The sequence below is a fragment of the Panthera tigris genome, chromosome D4 (assembly GCF_018350195.1).
Source record: "Panthera tigris isolate Pti1 chromosome D4, P.tigris_Pti1_mat1.1, whole genome shotgun sequence".
Lineage (NCBI taxonomy): Eukaryota > Metazoa > Chordata > Mammalia > Carnivora > Felidae > Panthera > Panthera tigris.
Genome location: NC_056672.1, coordinates 87903820 through 87922099, shown reverse-complemented (window position 1 = coordinate 87922099; position 18280 = coordinate 87903820). Strand labels below are relative to the sequence as shown.

Sequence of the window (18280 nt, the reverse complement as noted above, 5' to 3'; positions counted from 1 at the left end):
GTGTTTCACAGGAGGGTAAACTGAGGCTTGGGGTAGACAGACCTACTCAAGGTCATCAAACCAGCCAGAGGCATGGCCCTGGTCCCTGCCTCTATCCTGGGAAACATGCCAGGCATTTGGAGTTTTCAATACACTTTGCAGTAGCAACCCTCCCCCCCGCCCCCTGCATGCTCTGTCCACCCCACACTTGATCTCCCTTTCCTAAGGGCCCCAGCCCACTTTCCCTGCCCCCCACGCCCCTCCTGCCTCCTGGGATCGACTGGAGCGGCTGAGCACTTGCCCTCCGAAGCTGGCCTGTCCCGGGCTCAAAGCCACCACTCGTCAGCCGTGAAACCGTTCAAGTGTCTTCACCTCTGTGCAGCCAAGATGAGGTGATACCCGTGAGGGCCCAGCTCGGGGCCCCTCGGCAAGAGGTAGCAGCCCTTCTGTGATGAGAAGGGAGGTGGCTGGCGACTGGTGGCTTGCCCCCGCTCGGCCTCCCCGCAGCAGCCGAGGCCTCGGAGCTAGCAGCCCGCCGCCCGGGCCAGGTGCTCTCCCCCACTGGCCCGCCAGGCTTCACGACTCTCCTCCTTTGTAACCAGAATCCACCTTCCAGCTGAAGCCCTGCTGAGCAAGAGAGCCCGCAGGAGACAATGGTATTTAAACACCTGTCTCTACCTGGGAAGGAGGGGGACCCGGCTTCAAAGCTGCCGGATACGATGGGAGGGAGAGATCACCCAGCCAATAACCACCGAGTCCCCTTGAAGCCCCAAGAGGAGTTGCAGTGGTTAGGAGCTTTCAAAGGAAATAAAAGCTCCGGGTGGAGGAGGAGGGGGTGAGTAGGAGCCGCGGAGTCTTATCCCAGGTAGGGATTATTAATGTTCACTCTCCAGGGTCCCCCTGACGTCCAGGACCCCATAGGTGTCAGCAGCCGGTCCCCGGCCACAGCTCAGAGGGGCTGTTTGCTGTGATGTGGTTTCTCACGTTAAGGAGCCGGTGAATGCCATAGAGCGGGGTCGGCAAACATCTTCCGGAAAGGGCCCTGAAGACAGTAACTATTCCAGGCTCTACGGGCCGTGCGGCCTCTCTCACAACTACTCAGCACTGCCATTATCTCTCGGAGGCGGCCAGAGACAACATGGGAGCCAATGAGCGCGGCCGTGCCCCCAAAACTCTTTATGGACACTGAAATCCGAATTACCTGTCATTTTCCTGTGACGTGAAAGAGTGTCATTAACTTTTCCCCCAACTATTTAAGAAGTATTAAAAAAAAAAACCAACAAAAACTGGGTTCCCCTCAGGGGCTGAACAGGTATGGAAGATGGGCCGGACCTGGGGACCAGTGTTTTACAATGTGGATTCCAACTCTGGGACGACAGGTAAGGCACGGAAACCCGAGTCTCAACTGTAAATCGGGGGCCCACCCATACTGCGTGCTAATGTCATTCCGAGCGTGGGTTAGTGACATCTGGCTCGTGCGATGCCCGGACCTGGGGCCGAGTTCTTGGTCAAGGCAGCCTTTCCCTCGCTTGAGGTGGTTCCAGGTTCCGCCTGGAGACAGCCTGACCTGGGGCCAGACCCAACTAGGCCACCTCCGGTTGTGTCATTTTGTACAAGGTCCTTTTCCTCTGAGCCTCAGTTTCCTCGTCTGTAACAAGAGCTGGCCGGAGCTCTCCTGGGAACGTTGGGAGGGACTCTCTGGGATGGCTGGTGTCCCCACACAGTGCCTGGCACGCGTGCCGCGTCAAAGTCGGCCACCCCAGGGATGATGTGTGACGCTTCCCTGGCCCCCCTGACGTCACGCGAATCGCAGGTGGCAGAGCGGCTGGACATCCTGGGGGGACTGACACATTCCCCTCAACACCCTGCGAGGAAGGCAGGTTCTGGCGCCCCCGCCCCCCTCGCTCCTTGTCCCCCGCCCTCGCCTGACCCCCTTCAGCCTGCATCCTTCGGGCTCTCTCGCGAGGATGGCGGTGGGTGGAGCGGGACCGGAGGAGGGTGCTGTTTGCTTAGGGAGGGGAGGGCAGCGGGGTCTACGCACCCGTATACACCAGCTCGGCGAATTTCAAGCCCAGGCCCTGTTTGATTTTGCGCACTTCCCGATCCATGGTGAAGGCCTCGATGTCTAAATGAGCATGGTAAAGGATCGTCCCTGCTGGGGTCTCGTAGATACCTAGCCATTTTTCCAGGCAGGGGGAAAAGGAGAAAAAAAGAGAGAAACGCATGAAACCCAAACTGTCAGCAAATGACAAAAAAAATGGAAAAAAAAAATAATGACTCGTCTGACAGGAGACAAGCCGGTCGGACCCATTCACTCCCAGCTTGCCGCAAAACGCTCCTGTCATTATGCTCATGCTGGGGCCACGACAGTCCACTCTGCGGCTTGTGGAGAAAATGTCTGGATCCCCCCTTTGAAGAGGCCCTCAGACGTTGGAAAATGACAGGGTTTCGGAGCTGTTCCCCCCTCCCTCCCAACGCGTGCCCACCGGCCCGCGGCTGAAAACCTATAATTAAACCAACCACGGTGGAGCCCAGGGCCCCAAATATCCCTTCCTCCCTTCCACTGGGGGAGCCAGGGGAGGGGACAGCTGTGCACACACATGCCACCTTCAGCCAGAGGCTCCCTTATAAGTCACGTCTCTGCAGAGGAGCCCTCACCTCTGGGGTAGCCGCGGAGGGCTCGGCGGTATCCTGTGCTGGCCCCATGCACAGATGGGGAAACTGAGCCTGGGAGGAGAAAGGACGTGCCCAACGTGGGGCCACGTCCCTGACCAGTGCTGTCGGCTGCCCTGTGGCTCAGCTGGCGGTGGGGGCCCAAACCCAGAAGGTCGTGGGGAGGCTGGTCTTGCTCACGGCCCCCCTCCGTCCCTATTACGTCAGGCCCAGCCCCTCCGTTTCCTAAACAGCCTGCTTGGACCAGACGGTCTCCGAAGTGACACTGAGGCGCCTGGCCCCGAGCTGAGCGCGGTCCCGGGAGGAAGGTGTGATTCCCAGATTCCTCCCTAGAGGGGAGGACACCGCGGTGCCCAGAGGCAGGACCGCCCGCGCGCGCGCACGGTCAGACCCCCTCTTGCGGCGAGCAGTACGGCCTCTCCGGTGAAGTTCAGGGCAGCACCTTGAGCTGACCACAGAGTCTGCTGTCCCGATGGCGGGGCCGTAACCGTCCCCCTTCCGCAGATGCCTCTCCAAAAGGTTCCCCTCCTCCCCCCGCATAACGTTCCGGTATTAACGGAATGTTTTGGTGATCCTGAAAACGTACCGCGGTCTCGCCACCCTGGCTGCTCTAAAAACCAGAAAGGACCTGCACGGCCGTGTTCACCACGGCCAGAAGGCGGAAGCAGCGCGAATGCCCACCGACGGCCGAACGGCTCAACAAAATGTGGCAAACACACTCAACAGAATTATTATCTGGCCTGAAAGAGGGAGGGGGTTCTGACGCGGGATCCGGCGGGGATGCGCCCGGAGAACAGGGCACAAGGAGCGCCAGCCGGTCGCGGGAAGACAGATCCTGCACGGTTCCACTTTACGTGAGGCCCCCCAGACTCGTCAGGTTCATAGGCACAGAACGTAGAAGGGCGGGCGCCAGGGGCTGGGAAGGAGGAGGGGCTGGGGGAGGGGCTGGTTTACAGGGTGAGGACTCTCCGGTTCGGGAAGGCGAAAACGAGGCTAGAGGTAGCCGGTGGGCCGGCTGCACAGCACTGTGAATGTATTTGGACTGGACCGTAGGCTCGAAAATGGTTCAAATACACCTGTTAGGTGTATTGTACCACGGTTTCCACAAAAAGGTTTCAAAAAGCCTCCCCTGCCCCGAGCCCAAATCAGAAAGGAGGTTGTTTTCAACCCTGGAACCCAAGGTGCCGAGGACACGGCTGAGTGCGCTGTCCCTGGCCAGAAATGCCCTCCTCCGAGAACCTGCCCGCCTTGGATCTTTCCGTCTGGGAGTCGCAGAAATGCCGGGGCAAGGACAGGCCCTTTCGGATCGCCGGTGCCCTGTTGTCCTAACTTTGAGCTGCAAACCTGTTATTCAGATAGGCTTTGGCAGAAGCCCGGCCTTTAGAACACGCAGCCCAGGCCCCGCTGCGGGGAGCGGAAGCCCCTCCGAAAACGCTGGGCTCCACCAAGAAGTCCTTTAAATGCCAACCGGGTCCAACACCGCTTTCACAGAGGGGCAGGCTGAAGCCGGGGAGGGAGGGGACCTGCCCAAGGCGAGTGGGACCGGCACTGGACCTCCCTTCTCTGCCCCAGGCTGCTTCTCAGGGCCTCTGGCAAAGCAATCCCGTGCTTACCAGGGCGTGAAAGGGAACAAATCTGAGGAGTGGCTTAGGAGGAAAAGCCTGGGCTCTCACCCTGGCTCCGAGGTGTTCCCAAGTAGAAGAAAAGAGCCTCTCTGGGGTGTGTGGGGGGCAGGTGGTGAGTCTCTTATCTGCAAACCTCTGCTATCCTGGTCTTGGGGGGTGGGCACATCCATGTCAAAGCCCCACCTAGAGGCCAGGTGCCAATATGATCACAGTGTGCCACGAAGGAGCCTGTCCCATTCCACTTGTGTGGCCCTCAGGGCAAGGTCTACTGTCCTGCTCCAACCGTGACCTTTCAGGGGGGCAGGGGAAATGGCCTCCCCAGCAGGAAGACCCCACCATCCCAAGTTCACGCACCGGCCCCAAGCCCTGGAGTCCTGGGGAGTTGTTCAGACCCTCACTCAGCTTTTGGCAAACAAGGTTCAAATGGGCTCGGGGCGGCCCCCAGCCACAAGCCAGAAAGGGCAGAAAGGCTGGTGGCGGATGGATGGCTGAGAAAAGCCAAGAGCATGAGAACGGGGAGCCACAGAAAACCTACGAGAGCTTAGCACAGAAGTTGGGGCGGTAAGGTACCACACACGCGTGGCTCCCAGTGGCCCCCGGGGCCACGGAGAAAGACCGGACAGGTTCAGCCATCTGTTTACAAAGACAGACATGTTGGGAACACGGAGAAATGCCTGCCTCCAGGGGCACCCGTGTGGCTGGGTCGGCTAAGGGTCCCAGCTCTTAATTTCGGCTCAGGTCGTGATCTCATGGTCATGGAATCAAGTCCCATCCCACATTGGGCTCCTCGATGAGCGTGGAGCCTGCTTGGGACTCTCTCTCTGCCCCTCCCCACTCTCAAAATAAATAAATCAACAACCACATCAACAAAGTCGGCCTCCGGAATGGCAGAGATGAGCACAATATTAAAGGGGCAGGTTTTCAACTATCCTAGAAACTTTATGGTCGGGAACATAGTAATTTTCCAAGAGCCACCTAAAGCAAGATACCGACAGAGGTTTTACTGGCCTTTCGTCCATCTTAGGCACAAGCTAAGAACTCGGTACTTATTGAATTGCAAACAGGCCTTCTAATGATTAGTTTTGCCACGTCTTGGAAAAACCCAGATACTTTCAAAGCCTATCCGTATATTGGCACGGTCGGTCTCCATAGTGCCAGCCGGGGCGGGCCAATAGCTAGAGCCCTGGAGCCCTCTTCCTTTCCGGCTCCTGGGGAGCCTGACTCCTCCTTGCTTTTCTGTCTGGCTGGGCCAGGCATGGGGCGCAGTCCAAGCCGTATTTGCAAAGGGCTGAGGCTGGGGACCAGAAGTCCCACGGACAGGATATCTTCGCAGAGTTCCCAGCTCAGCTTTGCCGTGTGACCTTGGTCCACGTCAGTTGCCTCTCTGAGCCCCAAGCAAACTGTTCCTCCTTCCAACTTTCACGGGAGGCCTGCCTGGAAGGCGAGTGCCCAGGCACACCCACATCACAGGTGCGCACCCTGCTGGCTTTGTCTCTAGAACACGGGGGCTGACCCCACAGTATCACCTGAACAGCAGTCACGTGCGATGCTACGAGGACACCTAGACGGTCCAGCCAGGAAGACCTGTGACCTGCCCCAGGGCCACCTGCTGCTGGCCCAGGATAGCCGTTTCCCAGGAAAGGAGCAGAGAACGTGCCCGACGGCTGCGGGAAGCATCCGGGCAAGAAGAAAAGCCATAGCCCCTGACACACAGCAGCACAATTAATATTCCTGCTCCCTTTCTTAGGTGTTAAAGTCAATCGTGACTGATCAAAAAGCTGTTTTCAGGTCGCTGCTGTTGTGTGTGCATGTGTGTGTGTGTGTGTGTGTGTGTACAGTGTGTGATAGGGAGAGAGAGAGCATTTGAAAGATCTCCCCTTTCCTCTCCACAGGGGTAGGGGGTACAGATGATTTCTGTGTATTCCTTCTGGAAAAAAAAAAATGACTTCAAAAAAAAAAAAAACAGTGACAGAAACCTGATGCTAAAAGACTATGGATTTGGGGCTTTTGACAGTCGGCATACAAACCACTGCGCAAAAAGAAGGAGGAAATGACAGGTGAGTCGCTGTCGCGGTGGAAGAGACAACAGACATCTTCGCAGTGACATGCACAGCGGCTCCAACTGTCTATTTTCATCTCCCCGTGTTTACAGGAAAAAGACAGAGGTGTCATTGGCTCTCTGCAGAGCAGCCTCAATCACACCGTAATTACTGCTGGGGCGGGGGTGGGGGGGAATGGGGAAAAGGGCAGGGATCTAGGGGAGGTTGGCGGGGGGGTGGGGGTGGGAGCGAGAGTGGACCGAGGAGGAAGTGGTGGGGACCAAAACACTTCTGCTGCTGTTTCTCTGCTCCCGAGGCTGCCAGGTTAACCGGACCTGCACGGCTTGGCAGAACTGAGGGAGATCCACCAGTGAGCTGGGGTCCGGGGCAGCGGGTGGGGATAGGGGTGAGGGCGCCTGGACCAGAGGTGGTCTGCTTTGGGAAAGCAGGATCCAGAGGGAGAGATTTGCAAAGACCCGGGGAAGGGAGGCTGGCTGGAGCCCAAGGGCTCCCCTCTTAGGTACCAGGGCCAAGGATGGAGGCGGTTGCCATGGTAACAGGGAGGCACATCATGGTGGGTCTCCAGCCGTCCTCTGTGCTCCTGGTGCCCTGCGAACCCCAGCCTGGTGAGCAGTGTGGGCCTCTGAGGGTACAGACATCTTTGTTGCATAACTCTCTCTCTCTCTCTCTCTCTCTCTCTCTCTCTCTCCTCTCCATCTGGAACATTCCATCTGAGCGGAGCCTCTGGGAGGCCTGGACAGGTGGGCAGGCAGGTGGGTAAGTGGGCGGGCAGCCCTTGGTTTTTCTTAGCCAGAAAGTGGAGGAATCGGGAGGAAGTGAGACAGGAGGGGAGAGTGGGAGAGAGATGGAAAGGGTGGAGGAGAGAGGGACAGGAGAGGGAAGAGGAGAAGCAGGCAATGAGGAGGAGAGGCAGGGAGTCCGCAGGGGGGAGAGGCAGCAGCAGGCAGAAGTGAGCCGGGGAGGGACAGGGCTGGGAGCGAAGAAGGGAGCCGAGGTGGCTGGAGAAGGAGAAGGTGAGCGGAAGGACAGGAGCTGGCGCCTTCCCCGCTCCCCTCCTGCCTGCCCTGCCCCCCTTCTCCTCCCCACTGATTTCATTTACTTCACTTAATTAGCCCCCCTCCAGAGTTAAAAAGATAATGTGATAATGACAACGTGAACAGCCACAATACAGCAAAAGGACTTCCGTCTGCAGCCTCCCCAGTCCCCTGCCCCTCTGACCCCATGACCACCCCAGGCTCAGGGCAGTGGCACTGCCCAGCTCCCTACCCAACTCCCACCCCCCCCCCCCCAAAAAAAAAAGAAACCAAGCCCTTTAACGAATTTCAATTATGAGCTTTGTAAAATCAATACAAACGACATTTTCCCCTTGTACACGGAGCGACGGACAACAGCGTCTTCCTGTTCTGCCCTCAATATCGTTGACAATTAACAGCTTCTCCCATTACTGTGGACTTCATAAAGACCTTGTCGTGTGGACATCCCCAGCACCCTCATTTACCACCCCCCCCCCCCCGCTCGTTCATCCTCCCAACGAATTACTCGTAGAAACAGGACACCGCCCGAGAAATCGCGAAGCAGCTGTCTTCTCTCACCCCCTCTGATCCAAGTAAGAAAACAGGCAAATTACAACTTCCAAGGGGTAAGATCACCCAGGCCGGCCCCACCTTCGACAGCTGGGGCCACAGAGAGGGAAAGCCACTTGCTGAGGTCACACAGCAAGTTCTTGGGAGCCGGAATGTCGACTGTCTGTTCCAAAGGCTTACAGCTCTCGGGCTCAATTCTGTGCCTTTAGGGACGGCTCCCCACGGGTACACGCAGAGTACCCGGAGAGGCTAAGTCGCTTTCCCAGTGGTGATGGAGCTGAGACAGGGACTCACGTCTTCTATCAAAGCCCAGCCCTCCAATGTGCCTCCGTCAGGTTCCAGGGGCTCGGCTCCCCCTCAGACCTAACAGGCCACCTGGGGCGCCCCCTAACTTCTTCACTAATCCCCCCAGAATGTTCCACTCCACCCTCTCTCTTCCACATCTACCCGCTGAAGCCCATTCTCCTGCCACCGTCTCCAGGGTGTCATTTCAGCATAGCCCCGTCCAGGCCTTCATGACTACCCCCTTCAAGTTTACTCGACTGTCCCTACTTTGCGGGATGCCATTTCACAGAGTGACCTCAGGCCAGTCCCTACCCGGAAGGTGATTCGTTTTCACCACAAGTGCCTGTCCCGGTCGGTTGGCGTCACTCTCCAAAGCACCGAGACACGTCCACAATCCACGAATGATGGCTCGGGAAGGTCATGACGGCAGGTGCCATAGAGGATGCCTCTGAGCCACACTGAGCTCCCCGAGGGCACAGGCCGCCTTTGACCTTCCAGCATGCCTCTGTGGCTGCTGTCATTTGTGGGGCACCTGATCCCACTATGCAACACGGCCGGAACCTGGGTGTGCCCCACCCCCGAGTTTCAGCTCTTGGCCTCAGCCCCACGCCTCTCTGGGTCTGGGCATCAGTCCTGGCCTTGGTTTCCCCTTCTGTCAAATGAAGGTTGCGGATCTGTGGCTCCCCAAGGTCCGCCTAGATCTGCCTCCCACGATTTTACATTGTGCTGTCTCCCAAGGGCAGACGGAGACAAAGGGACATTTAATTAGACGTTAATACAGGTAAGAGACAAAGGTAAGTGAGGGTAAGAGGTAGCAGCTAATTAGTAATATTGTTCTGACAAGGCCTTCCCTGAGAGTTTCAATTAGGTTGCTTCTGGAAGATAGTAGCTGAGTCCAGAAGGGAAAAAAAAAAAAAAAAAAAATCATGGGAAAGAGGCTAAGGAGTCACTTTGCCTCCCTCCTCCCCACACCTTTGGAGACACATCCAAACAGGTCATAGGCAAGAAGATCCGACCTCCACCCCCCTGTCTACCACGTCACACGTGGGCCAACGGGGGCCCCGAGCTGACAAGTCAGAGGTCACCGGGCAAGCCTGGGCGAGCCTGAGTGACAGCTCCCACACCCTGCCTCCCGGCCCAGCGCGCTGTTCTGACAGCTGAAATCTGGCCATCAGCTCTCTGCATCTGAGAATCTTAGTAAAAATGTCCTAAAGGACAAAGCGCCGTGACTATCCCTTGGCCTGGCTGCCTTTGGCTTGTGTTATCTTTTTAAATTGGCCCGAAGAAGGGGCTCCTGGGTGACTCCGTCGGTTAAGCATCTGACTCTTGGTTTCTGCTCAGGGCATGCATGATCTCATGGTTTGTGGGTTCGGGCCCCACGTCCCCCCCTGCGATAGCAGTGTGGGGCCTGCTTGGGATTTTCTCTCTCTCCCCCTCTGTCTGCCCCTCCCATCTCGCACACGTGTTCTTGCTCGTGCTCCCTCTCTCCAAATAAGAAAATGAACTTTTAAAAATAACATAAAATACGGGGCGCCTGCGTGGCTCAGTCGGTTGAGCGTCCGACTTCGGCTCAGGTCATGATCTCACAGTTCGTGAGTTCGAGCCCCGCGTCTGGCTCTGTGCTGACAGCTCGGAGCCTGGAGCCTGCTTCATATTCTGTGTCCCCCTCTCTCTCTGCCCCTCCCCTGCTCACACTCTGTCTCTCAAAAATAAAGATTAAAAAAAATTGTTTTTAATAAAAAATAACATAAAATAAATCGAACCTAAGCAAAGCAAGCTGAACATCTGTCAAAACAGGCCCCCCCCCCCCCCCACAAGCTCACCACCAGTATTTAAAAAATCAGGGGCTCGATTTGGGGGCTCTCACTGCTGCAAGATTTCCCTCTCCCTCTTAAAGTTCCCTAAGGAGGCAGCATTGCTTTATATCATGCTGACAGACCCAGTTCCTGCAGGGATTTGAGATCCCCTTGCATGGGGAAACCGAGTCCCGGAGGGGAGGGTGTGGCCTGGGGACTGATCGGTCTGATGCCCCTGTGAGCGATGGCCGGAAAAACACAGGGCTCTGCTTACTAAAGAGAAGAGACAGGCACCTGCTTGGTTGGGACCAACCTCTCTCCACTCCTGGGCCAGCCAAAAGCAGCTACGGGCCGCCTAGCCGAGTCAGCTGCCCCAAACCCAGGCGCAGGCCCCCCTCGCGTGACCAGCGCAGCCCATAGCGCCCACCCCTGGCAGGATTCCTGCCCTGCTGGGCTGGCGGCCTCCTCAAAGAAGCCTTAATGACTGTGAAATCGGCCCTGCATGGTCTGCCTCCAGACCTGGCCGACCCACCCAGGGCACAGGGGAGCCTGGCTTCCAGGCCCGTCCCTGGCCTTCCCTCGCCTCTGAGCCCCTCCTGGACCCCCAGCTTCCTCCTCACTCTTGGGACAGTGCCTCTCATGATGCCCTTGGGAGTCAGGGACACACGGCCCACTCTCCCCGCTTCACAGGGGAGAAACGGTCTGGTGGGGGGGGGAAGGAACCTGCCCCGACGTCCCGATGGGATGGCGATCTGGGGGGCTTCTGGAGTCTCTGGGAGCTGAGACGTGCCCCCGAGGGCGGAGAGCAGACTCACCTCGGGACTTCATCCCGATGAAGCGGTTCTCCACGATGTCGATGCGGCCCACGCCGTGCTTGCCCCTGTGGGGAGAGCGGGTTCTTGAAAACCAGATGCCGCCCCGCCGCGAGGAGGCGAGTCGGAGGCCGCCCTCTTGGCTGGGCTCTCAGCTGCGGGGCGCCAGAGCCACAGAGCCACATGGGGGGGTGCCCGGCACCATCGCAGGATCCAAGACTCAAAGGACATCTGAGCCAAGTCACCTGCTTCAACCGCCCATTGCACAGGTGGGGAAACTGAGACCCCGAGGGTGGAAAGGATCGCCTGGGTCACGCAGTTGAGTTTGCCACTTGTTACCTCCATCCTGAGGCCTTGCATGGCACCAGCCCTACCCCCTGCTCATCTTTCCTTCTGTCCCGGTCTCGGGTAGGACGGAGGGCTCAGAAGCTCAAACCAGGAGACCCCCTGCCTACGGGCCGTGCCAAAGGCCACCGGCAGGACCCAGGCGCATCCCCCTTGGCCCCGAAGCCCCAGGCCGTGACCATCAGCCACAATGGCCTGTGCCAGGGCTTGCCCGAGATGGTGGTCTCCCAGGAGGCCGGGAAAGGCTGCGGGCACTCACGCGACTTCATTCAGGTACATGAAGAGCTCCAGGGACGTGCGGTGGGTGGTGCCGTCTTTGACGTTGGTCACCTTCACGGGGACCCCTAGGGCAGGAGGAGAGGGCGGTGGGCCTGCGGGGCCGGAGCTCGGAGGAGCCTGTGCCTGGCACCCCGCCCTCTCCCTCCACCCGCAACGCCTTAAATGGATGTGACAGATATGGACTCCAAATGACTCCTTGAAAAGCCCTGTGCAGGTTGGGGCCTGCTGGAGGGAGAGAAGGGGCGAGAACGCCCCCCAGAATGAAAGGGAAAATGCAATAAAAACGCGCCCCCCACCCTTCCCATTCTCTCTGTCCCTTTTGCATTTAGGGGCTGTGAAATTGGAACCAGCCCTGAACTAATTGAATTTCACGCTCCACCATTGTCTTACGCCCGGGCACCTTCTGTCCCACCAGCTACCCAGGCCGCCTGGCCGAGATGCGGAGGGGCTCGGGCTCGTGTATGCACATGCGCGCGCACACACACACACACACACACACACACAGCCCCCTGCCACGTCCGTCAGGTGGACCCCCCGGACCCCGCACCCCAGACCTCCAGAGCCACAGCCATCCAATTGCCGGGGTAAAGGGGTGCCCGCTCCAGCAGGCGAGGTGTCGGGAGGTGTCCGTGAATTCTGAGAAGTCGGGGCTGGGGTGGCAGGAGGGCAGGAGGGAGGTGGCCGCTGCTCGGGGAGGGGAGGGCAGGGCCGAGTCAAGGGGGGCAGTGGGTGGGTTCAGGGTTGACTTTGAATAGCAAGGGGGCACTTTTCTGGAGCGGTGTGAAATGAGCAATGAATGTATCAGGGGGCTAACAAGAGAGCTGTAACAGTGACAAAGAAAAGCTGTTCAAAGTTGGCGGATAATCCCCCACCCATCTGCCCAGCTCATTACCATGTAGCCAGCGACCGGGGGCCAATCAGCCTCTATAGCGGCTTTCCAGTCTTTATTAGCCGGGCGCCGCTTGGAGGGGCTTCCCTCAAGGCGCTGTCACCTCGCCATTCTTCACCCCCATTTCCAGGGGTTTTATAACTTGGTTGTAAATTGCTATTAAATGTAAGTCTGCCCAATAATGAACCTTAAGCCCCTCTCGCCACTGCCCGCCTCTCCCCTCTCCCTTTCTCTCCCTCCCGGTCCTATTATGGCCTTCGCAGGGGCCTTGGATGGGGGCCTGCCCCAGAGAGGAGCTAACATTGTCGATGCTGCTGCCGGAGAAAGCCTCTTAGCCTTTAAAATAGTTAATAATTAGATTAAAACTTCAAATAAATTAACTAGAGAGTGAATGGGAGTAGTCGGGGACAGCTCCTCCCGTCTGTTTTTTTGTTGTTTTTTTTTTTCCAGACGGTTCCCCAAATCATTAAAATGGATCACGTTTCTTCTCCAGCTCAGCCCTTGGGGCTGCCCTATTTCTGGAAGAAAAGGCTGCCAGAGCCTTGTGTCCGGGACCCCGCTGCCTGCCCGCCTCCCACCCTCTCCCAGGCTCCCCGGCGGAACCTGCCGGAGGTGTTGCCTGGGTCCCCTCCTGCCACCTTCTTCGAGATGGTGCCCGGAGATGCCCCATGCCTGCGGACCAGACCTGGGTCAGACAGAATGGGCACTTAGGGCTTCAGCTACCTGCGGGGGCGTCAGACCACGGGCCCTTTGGTTCCCAAGTGGCATGAAATTCAAGCATTTGAATGGATGCGGGGGGGGGGCAATGAAGACGCCCGCTGGCTTGGCCAGGTTCCTGGGAAAGGCCAGGAGAGGCGGATGATCCGCGTACTAACAGCCTCTATTTCCCACTGTCTCGCTCCACACATCATACTCAGCACCTACGAGCATCATTTCCATGGCCTGTTTTATAGGAAAGTGAGCCCGGGGCCCAGAGGGGTGAAGTTGGCTGTCAAGGTCACACCAGCACGAGTGAGGCACAGATCTGAACCCCCACCTCCCCTTCCCCATCCTAGGTCTCTGAGGTGCCCTGGGAGGGACCATGTCCCTCTCCCTCCGCTCTGTTCTAGCCCAGGGAGTGGCCTTGTGGATGGACTGTCCAGCCTCCTTGTCCAGACTCAGGATGCCCCCCCCCCCACCTTGCTGGATGCTCTAGCTCCTGCCTAGCACCACCTCCAGGAAGCCTCCCCGATTTCTACAGCTGCCTGGGCAGGTCCTCTCCTTGGGTGCCCTGAGCCCTCACTCTGAGCCTGGCCCCACCCTTCTCATTACCAGGCTCACCTTGTCTTCCCGTCTGTCCTCTGCGGCAAGAGGTGTGCCTGGTGCCAGACTCGAGACTGGGCACTCAGGCCGGGCCAGCAAACATGTCTTGCTGCTAGCAGTGAAGCTAGGGAGATCAGGACACCCACCCACGGCCAAAGCGAACAAGAGTGGTGGCAGCTTTGAGTCTGGGGTAGGGGGTGTGGACAGCGTCGAGCCTAGGACTAGCTGAGGCTTTAGCTGTGGGGTCAGAGGGGCCCCCCGAGGCTGGCTCTCTAAGACCCGCCATTTACTGAGCACCTCCTTGGTGCCAGAACCCTGTAGCAGACATGTCCCTTTCAGACCTCATTCCATGCCATGAAAATGCCAGGCGGCAGATGCTTTTATCACCAGTTTACAGAAGGGGACACTGAGGCCCAGGATAGCTGAATGACTGTCCCAAGTCCCAAAGCAGCTGGCAAATGACTGCCTGGGGACTGGAATGCTGTCACGTCAGAGCTGGTGCCCTTGAGCCCATGTGATGGGCCACTGAGGGTGCTTTTCTCTTAAGCCTGGGGGGCTTCCGTGGACCATGCCATCTGGGGAAGCGGGGGTTGGGAAACCTGAATTCTGGCTTCCGGGAACACAGGAGGGATGGAGAGGGCTCGTGCCCAGGCCTGGGCACAGGGGAAAGGAGCCAGGACCCCAGGGCCCCAAGAGCCCACCCCCTCGCGTCCCAACAGGCGGGCACCTACCTTTCTTGAACTCGATCTCAAGGATGTCAGGGCTGTTGGGGGCTTTGGCGGGGTCCTGGGTCTTTGTGTAGAGGCCTGGAGGCGCTTGGTTCTGATAAAAGACATAAAGAGGTTGGAGGCCGGGGTGCCCAGAGCCAAGCTGTGCCCTGCCAGTCCCTGCACCCCACCTCCCGCAGACATCTGCACCCCTTCTCCGGAACTGGGGGGCTACGGCCCTTGCCACCGCCTGGCACGGACCCATGGTCCTCCCAGCCCCCCAGCCTGGAGCTGGCCTCCCCCCTGCACCCCCCCACTTGCCAGGGGCCTGGGAAACAAAGGGCTCAAGAAATGACAATTTTTTCCCCTCAACTTGATCTCATCTTTTTCTTCGACGCCCCCACAGCTGGAGGTAGAATAGAAAAGAATAGCAGCAGAGGAACAAGTCAGGCAAGAAAAGTGTGACTTTGGAGGAGCGAGGCGGGCGGGCGGGTGGCAGCGGGCTTCCCGGGAGCGGGCACTCGCTCTCGCAGGCGCAGGGAATTGGGGTTTATTCTGCACTGACCGCAAAGCTAATGACTACGCGTGACCCCAGCAGGTGCTCCGGCAGGCCGAGCCGTCCCCGGGGTCCCCGAGGTTAATACTCACAGGGAGAAAAGAGAAGAGTAAAGCAAAAACCCATTTGAAAGCACATCAACCTTTATGTATATTTTTCCTTGGGCGTGTTGGAAAATGGGCCTCTCGTCTTGATCCAGCGGCAGAGGGACCGTTGACTGCCTGGGGCTCCCGAGGCCCTGGCTACCCGCCCCCCCCCCCACAGACTCCCCGCCGGCCCAGGATCCTTGCCACTGAGGGGAGGGGGGTCTGCCTCTCAGCTTGACTGCTCTAGTCTCTCCTGTGGGCACCCCGGACCTAGCAGTTTCCACCTGGGACACCCTGGGACACATAGTTCCTTAAATCTTTGCTTTCAGAACCCTGTAGACATTCACGGGTCTCTTTCCACCTGCAGTTTCTTTCAGGTTCCCAGCGGCCCCCTTTGGTAAGGTCAAGTGCTATCATCCTATCTATAGATGAAGAAATAGAGGCTGAGCGGGGGGCGGGGGGCAGACCATGGCTGCAACTAGGTTCTGTGCAAGCCTGAACCCTGCCCGGGACAGGGAACCCCGAGACTGGCCACAGACACGAGCTGGGTTTTAGACTGGTGGGAAATACCCTCAGCCAGGGGTCAGGATCTCCGGCCTGGGGCCGGGGGAGGGGGAGGGCCTGTTTCCCTCACCTGCAAAATGGGGAAATGATCCCTGCCCTTGACCATCTTCCACCATAAGCACACAGGATGGTTTTTGTAATTTTTACTGGGCGTGCACATCACCCAAGAAAATGGCAGGGAGGTCGGGTGCAAATTGTGACCTGCCCTGCAGGGGTGGGGTATGGCAGCTGGAACAGGCCCCCGGTGGCGTCTGCCTCCAGGAAGAGCCTGTCCAGGAGAGGTGGGCCGGCAGAGGTGCCTTGGGCCCCCTCGCCTGTGGTCACTTTGCTTCTTGGCTGTATGCCTGAGTGACCAGCCATCCTGGTTCCCGCCCGCCTAGGCACCCCTCAGTCCTGGGCAAGGGGGATGCTTGGGCTTCTATCTCTACCTCTGAGCTCACGCAGGGGTCTGCGGTGGACCCCTCACCTCCAGATTGCTGCACGACCTGGGCCCCGCTGTATCCCTTCATCCGTTTCCATCTGTAGGGTGGGAATAAGCCTCCAGAGCTGACCTCAAAGACAGACTCCGGGCAGAAGAGGGTCCTTCAGGACCTGATGGCTCCACGGCAGAGATGGAAAACCAAGGCCAAAGAAGTGGCTTGACCCAATCATATTGCCTGTCCCGCCCCCCTCCCCCAGTGTAGACTCTAGACTCCCTGTTCAGTGCTCTTCCCATCACCCCCTGCTGTTCCCCAGCTGGTTTCGAAACCAAAGGGCTGAGAAACAGCGGGAGGGATTGGGCCCGAGACAGCCACCATCGTGCACGGTGGGGACAGGCTTCGTGTGGTTTCAGAGAAATGCCCAGCTCCCCAGGCACCGCTGGGTCCCCAGGCACCGCTGGGTCCTGCCGACCACCGCATTCCTTGGGCACAGGCAGGCCCGATGACAAACCGTCCTTGGCCAAAAGGCAAAGTGGAGAGCAGGGCTTGGACCTCTGGGTGTCCCCCCTGACTCCGCAGCCCCTTTCCCCACAGCCCAGGATGAACTCCAAGCGGGGTGCCAGCGCTGAGGGTCCCCGGTCCCGCACCCACGGCTCCTTCCTCCCCCCCCCCCCCCCCAGCGCTGCCTGACCTCCAGCCGCGCTTCTCTGCGAAGCTGGGAACGGAGGACGAGATGGCCTGTACTTGGGAGGACAGAGGAGGCGGGCAGAGCCGCACGGCCAGCAACCCACACTCTGCGGTGGACGTCGGATGCAGCTGTCCTGCCGGTTTCCGACACCCTGACAGCACCGATTAAATAAAATAACTAAATAGAAATCAAGTGACATTTGCTTTGCATTCCGAGGTGGCCGGGCGCCTGCCTTCTTTTTTACTCTCCCTCCTAAAAGCCCAGTTCGAATGACAAATAGTTTGTTGCCGAGTATCAATACCATCTATTTATCCCTCCCAGCGGGAGGGCTCACTTCCAATGTCATCTGGGGGGGAGGGGGGGGGGAGGGAAGAGAGTGAAGAAAAAAAAAGAGAGAGAGTGGGGGGTGGGGTGGGGGGAGAGGCCGAAAGAAAGCATGAAACAGGGCCGAGAAGGAGAAATTGGAAGCAAATGGCCCATGAACTAAACCATGATGTAGAGGCATGGTCGATGCTGAAAATGGTTTATTCATCCATCAGATATGGCGGGCCGGCGACTGAATGAACTCTTTCACTGTGTGCCGTATGAAGTTAAAGCAAGTAAATTTCTATCTTTCTTCGCATTAGCTGCCTCATTGCCCTTCAATCAGCCCTCACGGAGGCAGAAAATGGCTCCGCCATCTGCCTTCAGACCCTCCCTTCGGCAGGTCTTGGGGCTTTTTTTGGAGAGGGGGAGGGGGGCCCCGTTCCCTTAAGCTGTCTCCCCATCTCTTCCCAAGGGGGCCAGGGCTGCCGGTGGGGGGGGGGGGCGGGGGGGTGGAGGCTGGCACCATGCACAGGGCATCTAGAGATGCAAGCGGGGGGGGGGGGGTCCTGGGGTTTAGGCTGGGGGAGCCCCCCCACCCCTGCCACCAAGCTGGGCAGGCCCCAGAGAGCCGGACCGTGGGGTCCTCAGCCTTACCCCACACTGCCCAGCAGGAACGATGTTTCCTCTCACTCATACCCAGCCCAGCCTTCCCTGCCCGATGAGAGGGGTCCCGCGAGGATCTTGGCCCCTTTATCCCCCAAAGAATCTTTGTGTAAGGGGGGGGGGCCGGGGAGCCCGGCGCTAAGATCGAGGTGTCGTTGCCCTGCGCTAGGGACAGGCCAAGAGCCGCAGAAGGGAAGGGCTGGCTGGGGCCTCCCACTGTGTGCATGAGGAATCAAAGGCTCAGAGAGGTTGGGTCACTTGCCCGAGGCGGCACAGCACCAAGGGGCAGAGCCAGGATTCAGAGCCCGGTTTCTTAGCTCCGGGCCTGAGCCCCAGCCTTCCCAACTTGAGCGGGTGGCAGAATTCCTACAAAGACACTCTTTGGCCCTTACGCATCCATTCACCGCCCTCGTTAGACAGGAGGCCTGAGGGGGAGGGTCTGCCCAGGGTCACACAGCCATCTGCACCCCCAGCACTGCCCAAGGGGCACTTTCCCCTCTGGCCTTGGCTCTGCTCCCCGCGCCCCCCCCAGCCGCCCCTTGGTGGGTGAGAGTGCCACAGGATGTTTGGAAAGGGGTCGGGGTCACAGCCTGCCTCTGCGCAGCTCTGCCTCTGCCAGGCTCAGCCTCCCCCGCCCCCCTTGGCGCTGACTGACTGGCTAAT

General features: G+C 58.7%; 1 protein-coding gene across 1 annotated transcript in view; it reads right to left on the bottom strand.

Moving 5' to 3' along the window:
- The window catches only part of ASS1 (argininosuccinate synthase 1), a 53074-nt gene that overhangs the window by 8086 nt on the left and 26708 nt on the right, over positions 1–18280 (bottom strand). The window contains exons 10-13 of the mRNA XM_042964857.1: positions 14360–14450; positions 11418–11502; positions 10817–10881; positions 2021–2152 (exon numbers count right to left, since the gene is read on the bottom strand). Of these exons, the coding sequence (XP_042820791.1) occupies positions 2021–2152; positions 10817–10881; positions 11418–11502; positions 14360–14450 (373 nt within the window). The remainder of the gene's footprint in view (positions 1–2020; positions 2153–10816; positions 10882–11417; positions 11503–14359; positions 14451–18280) is intronic.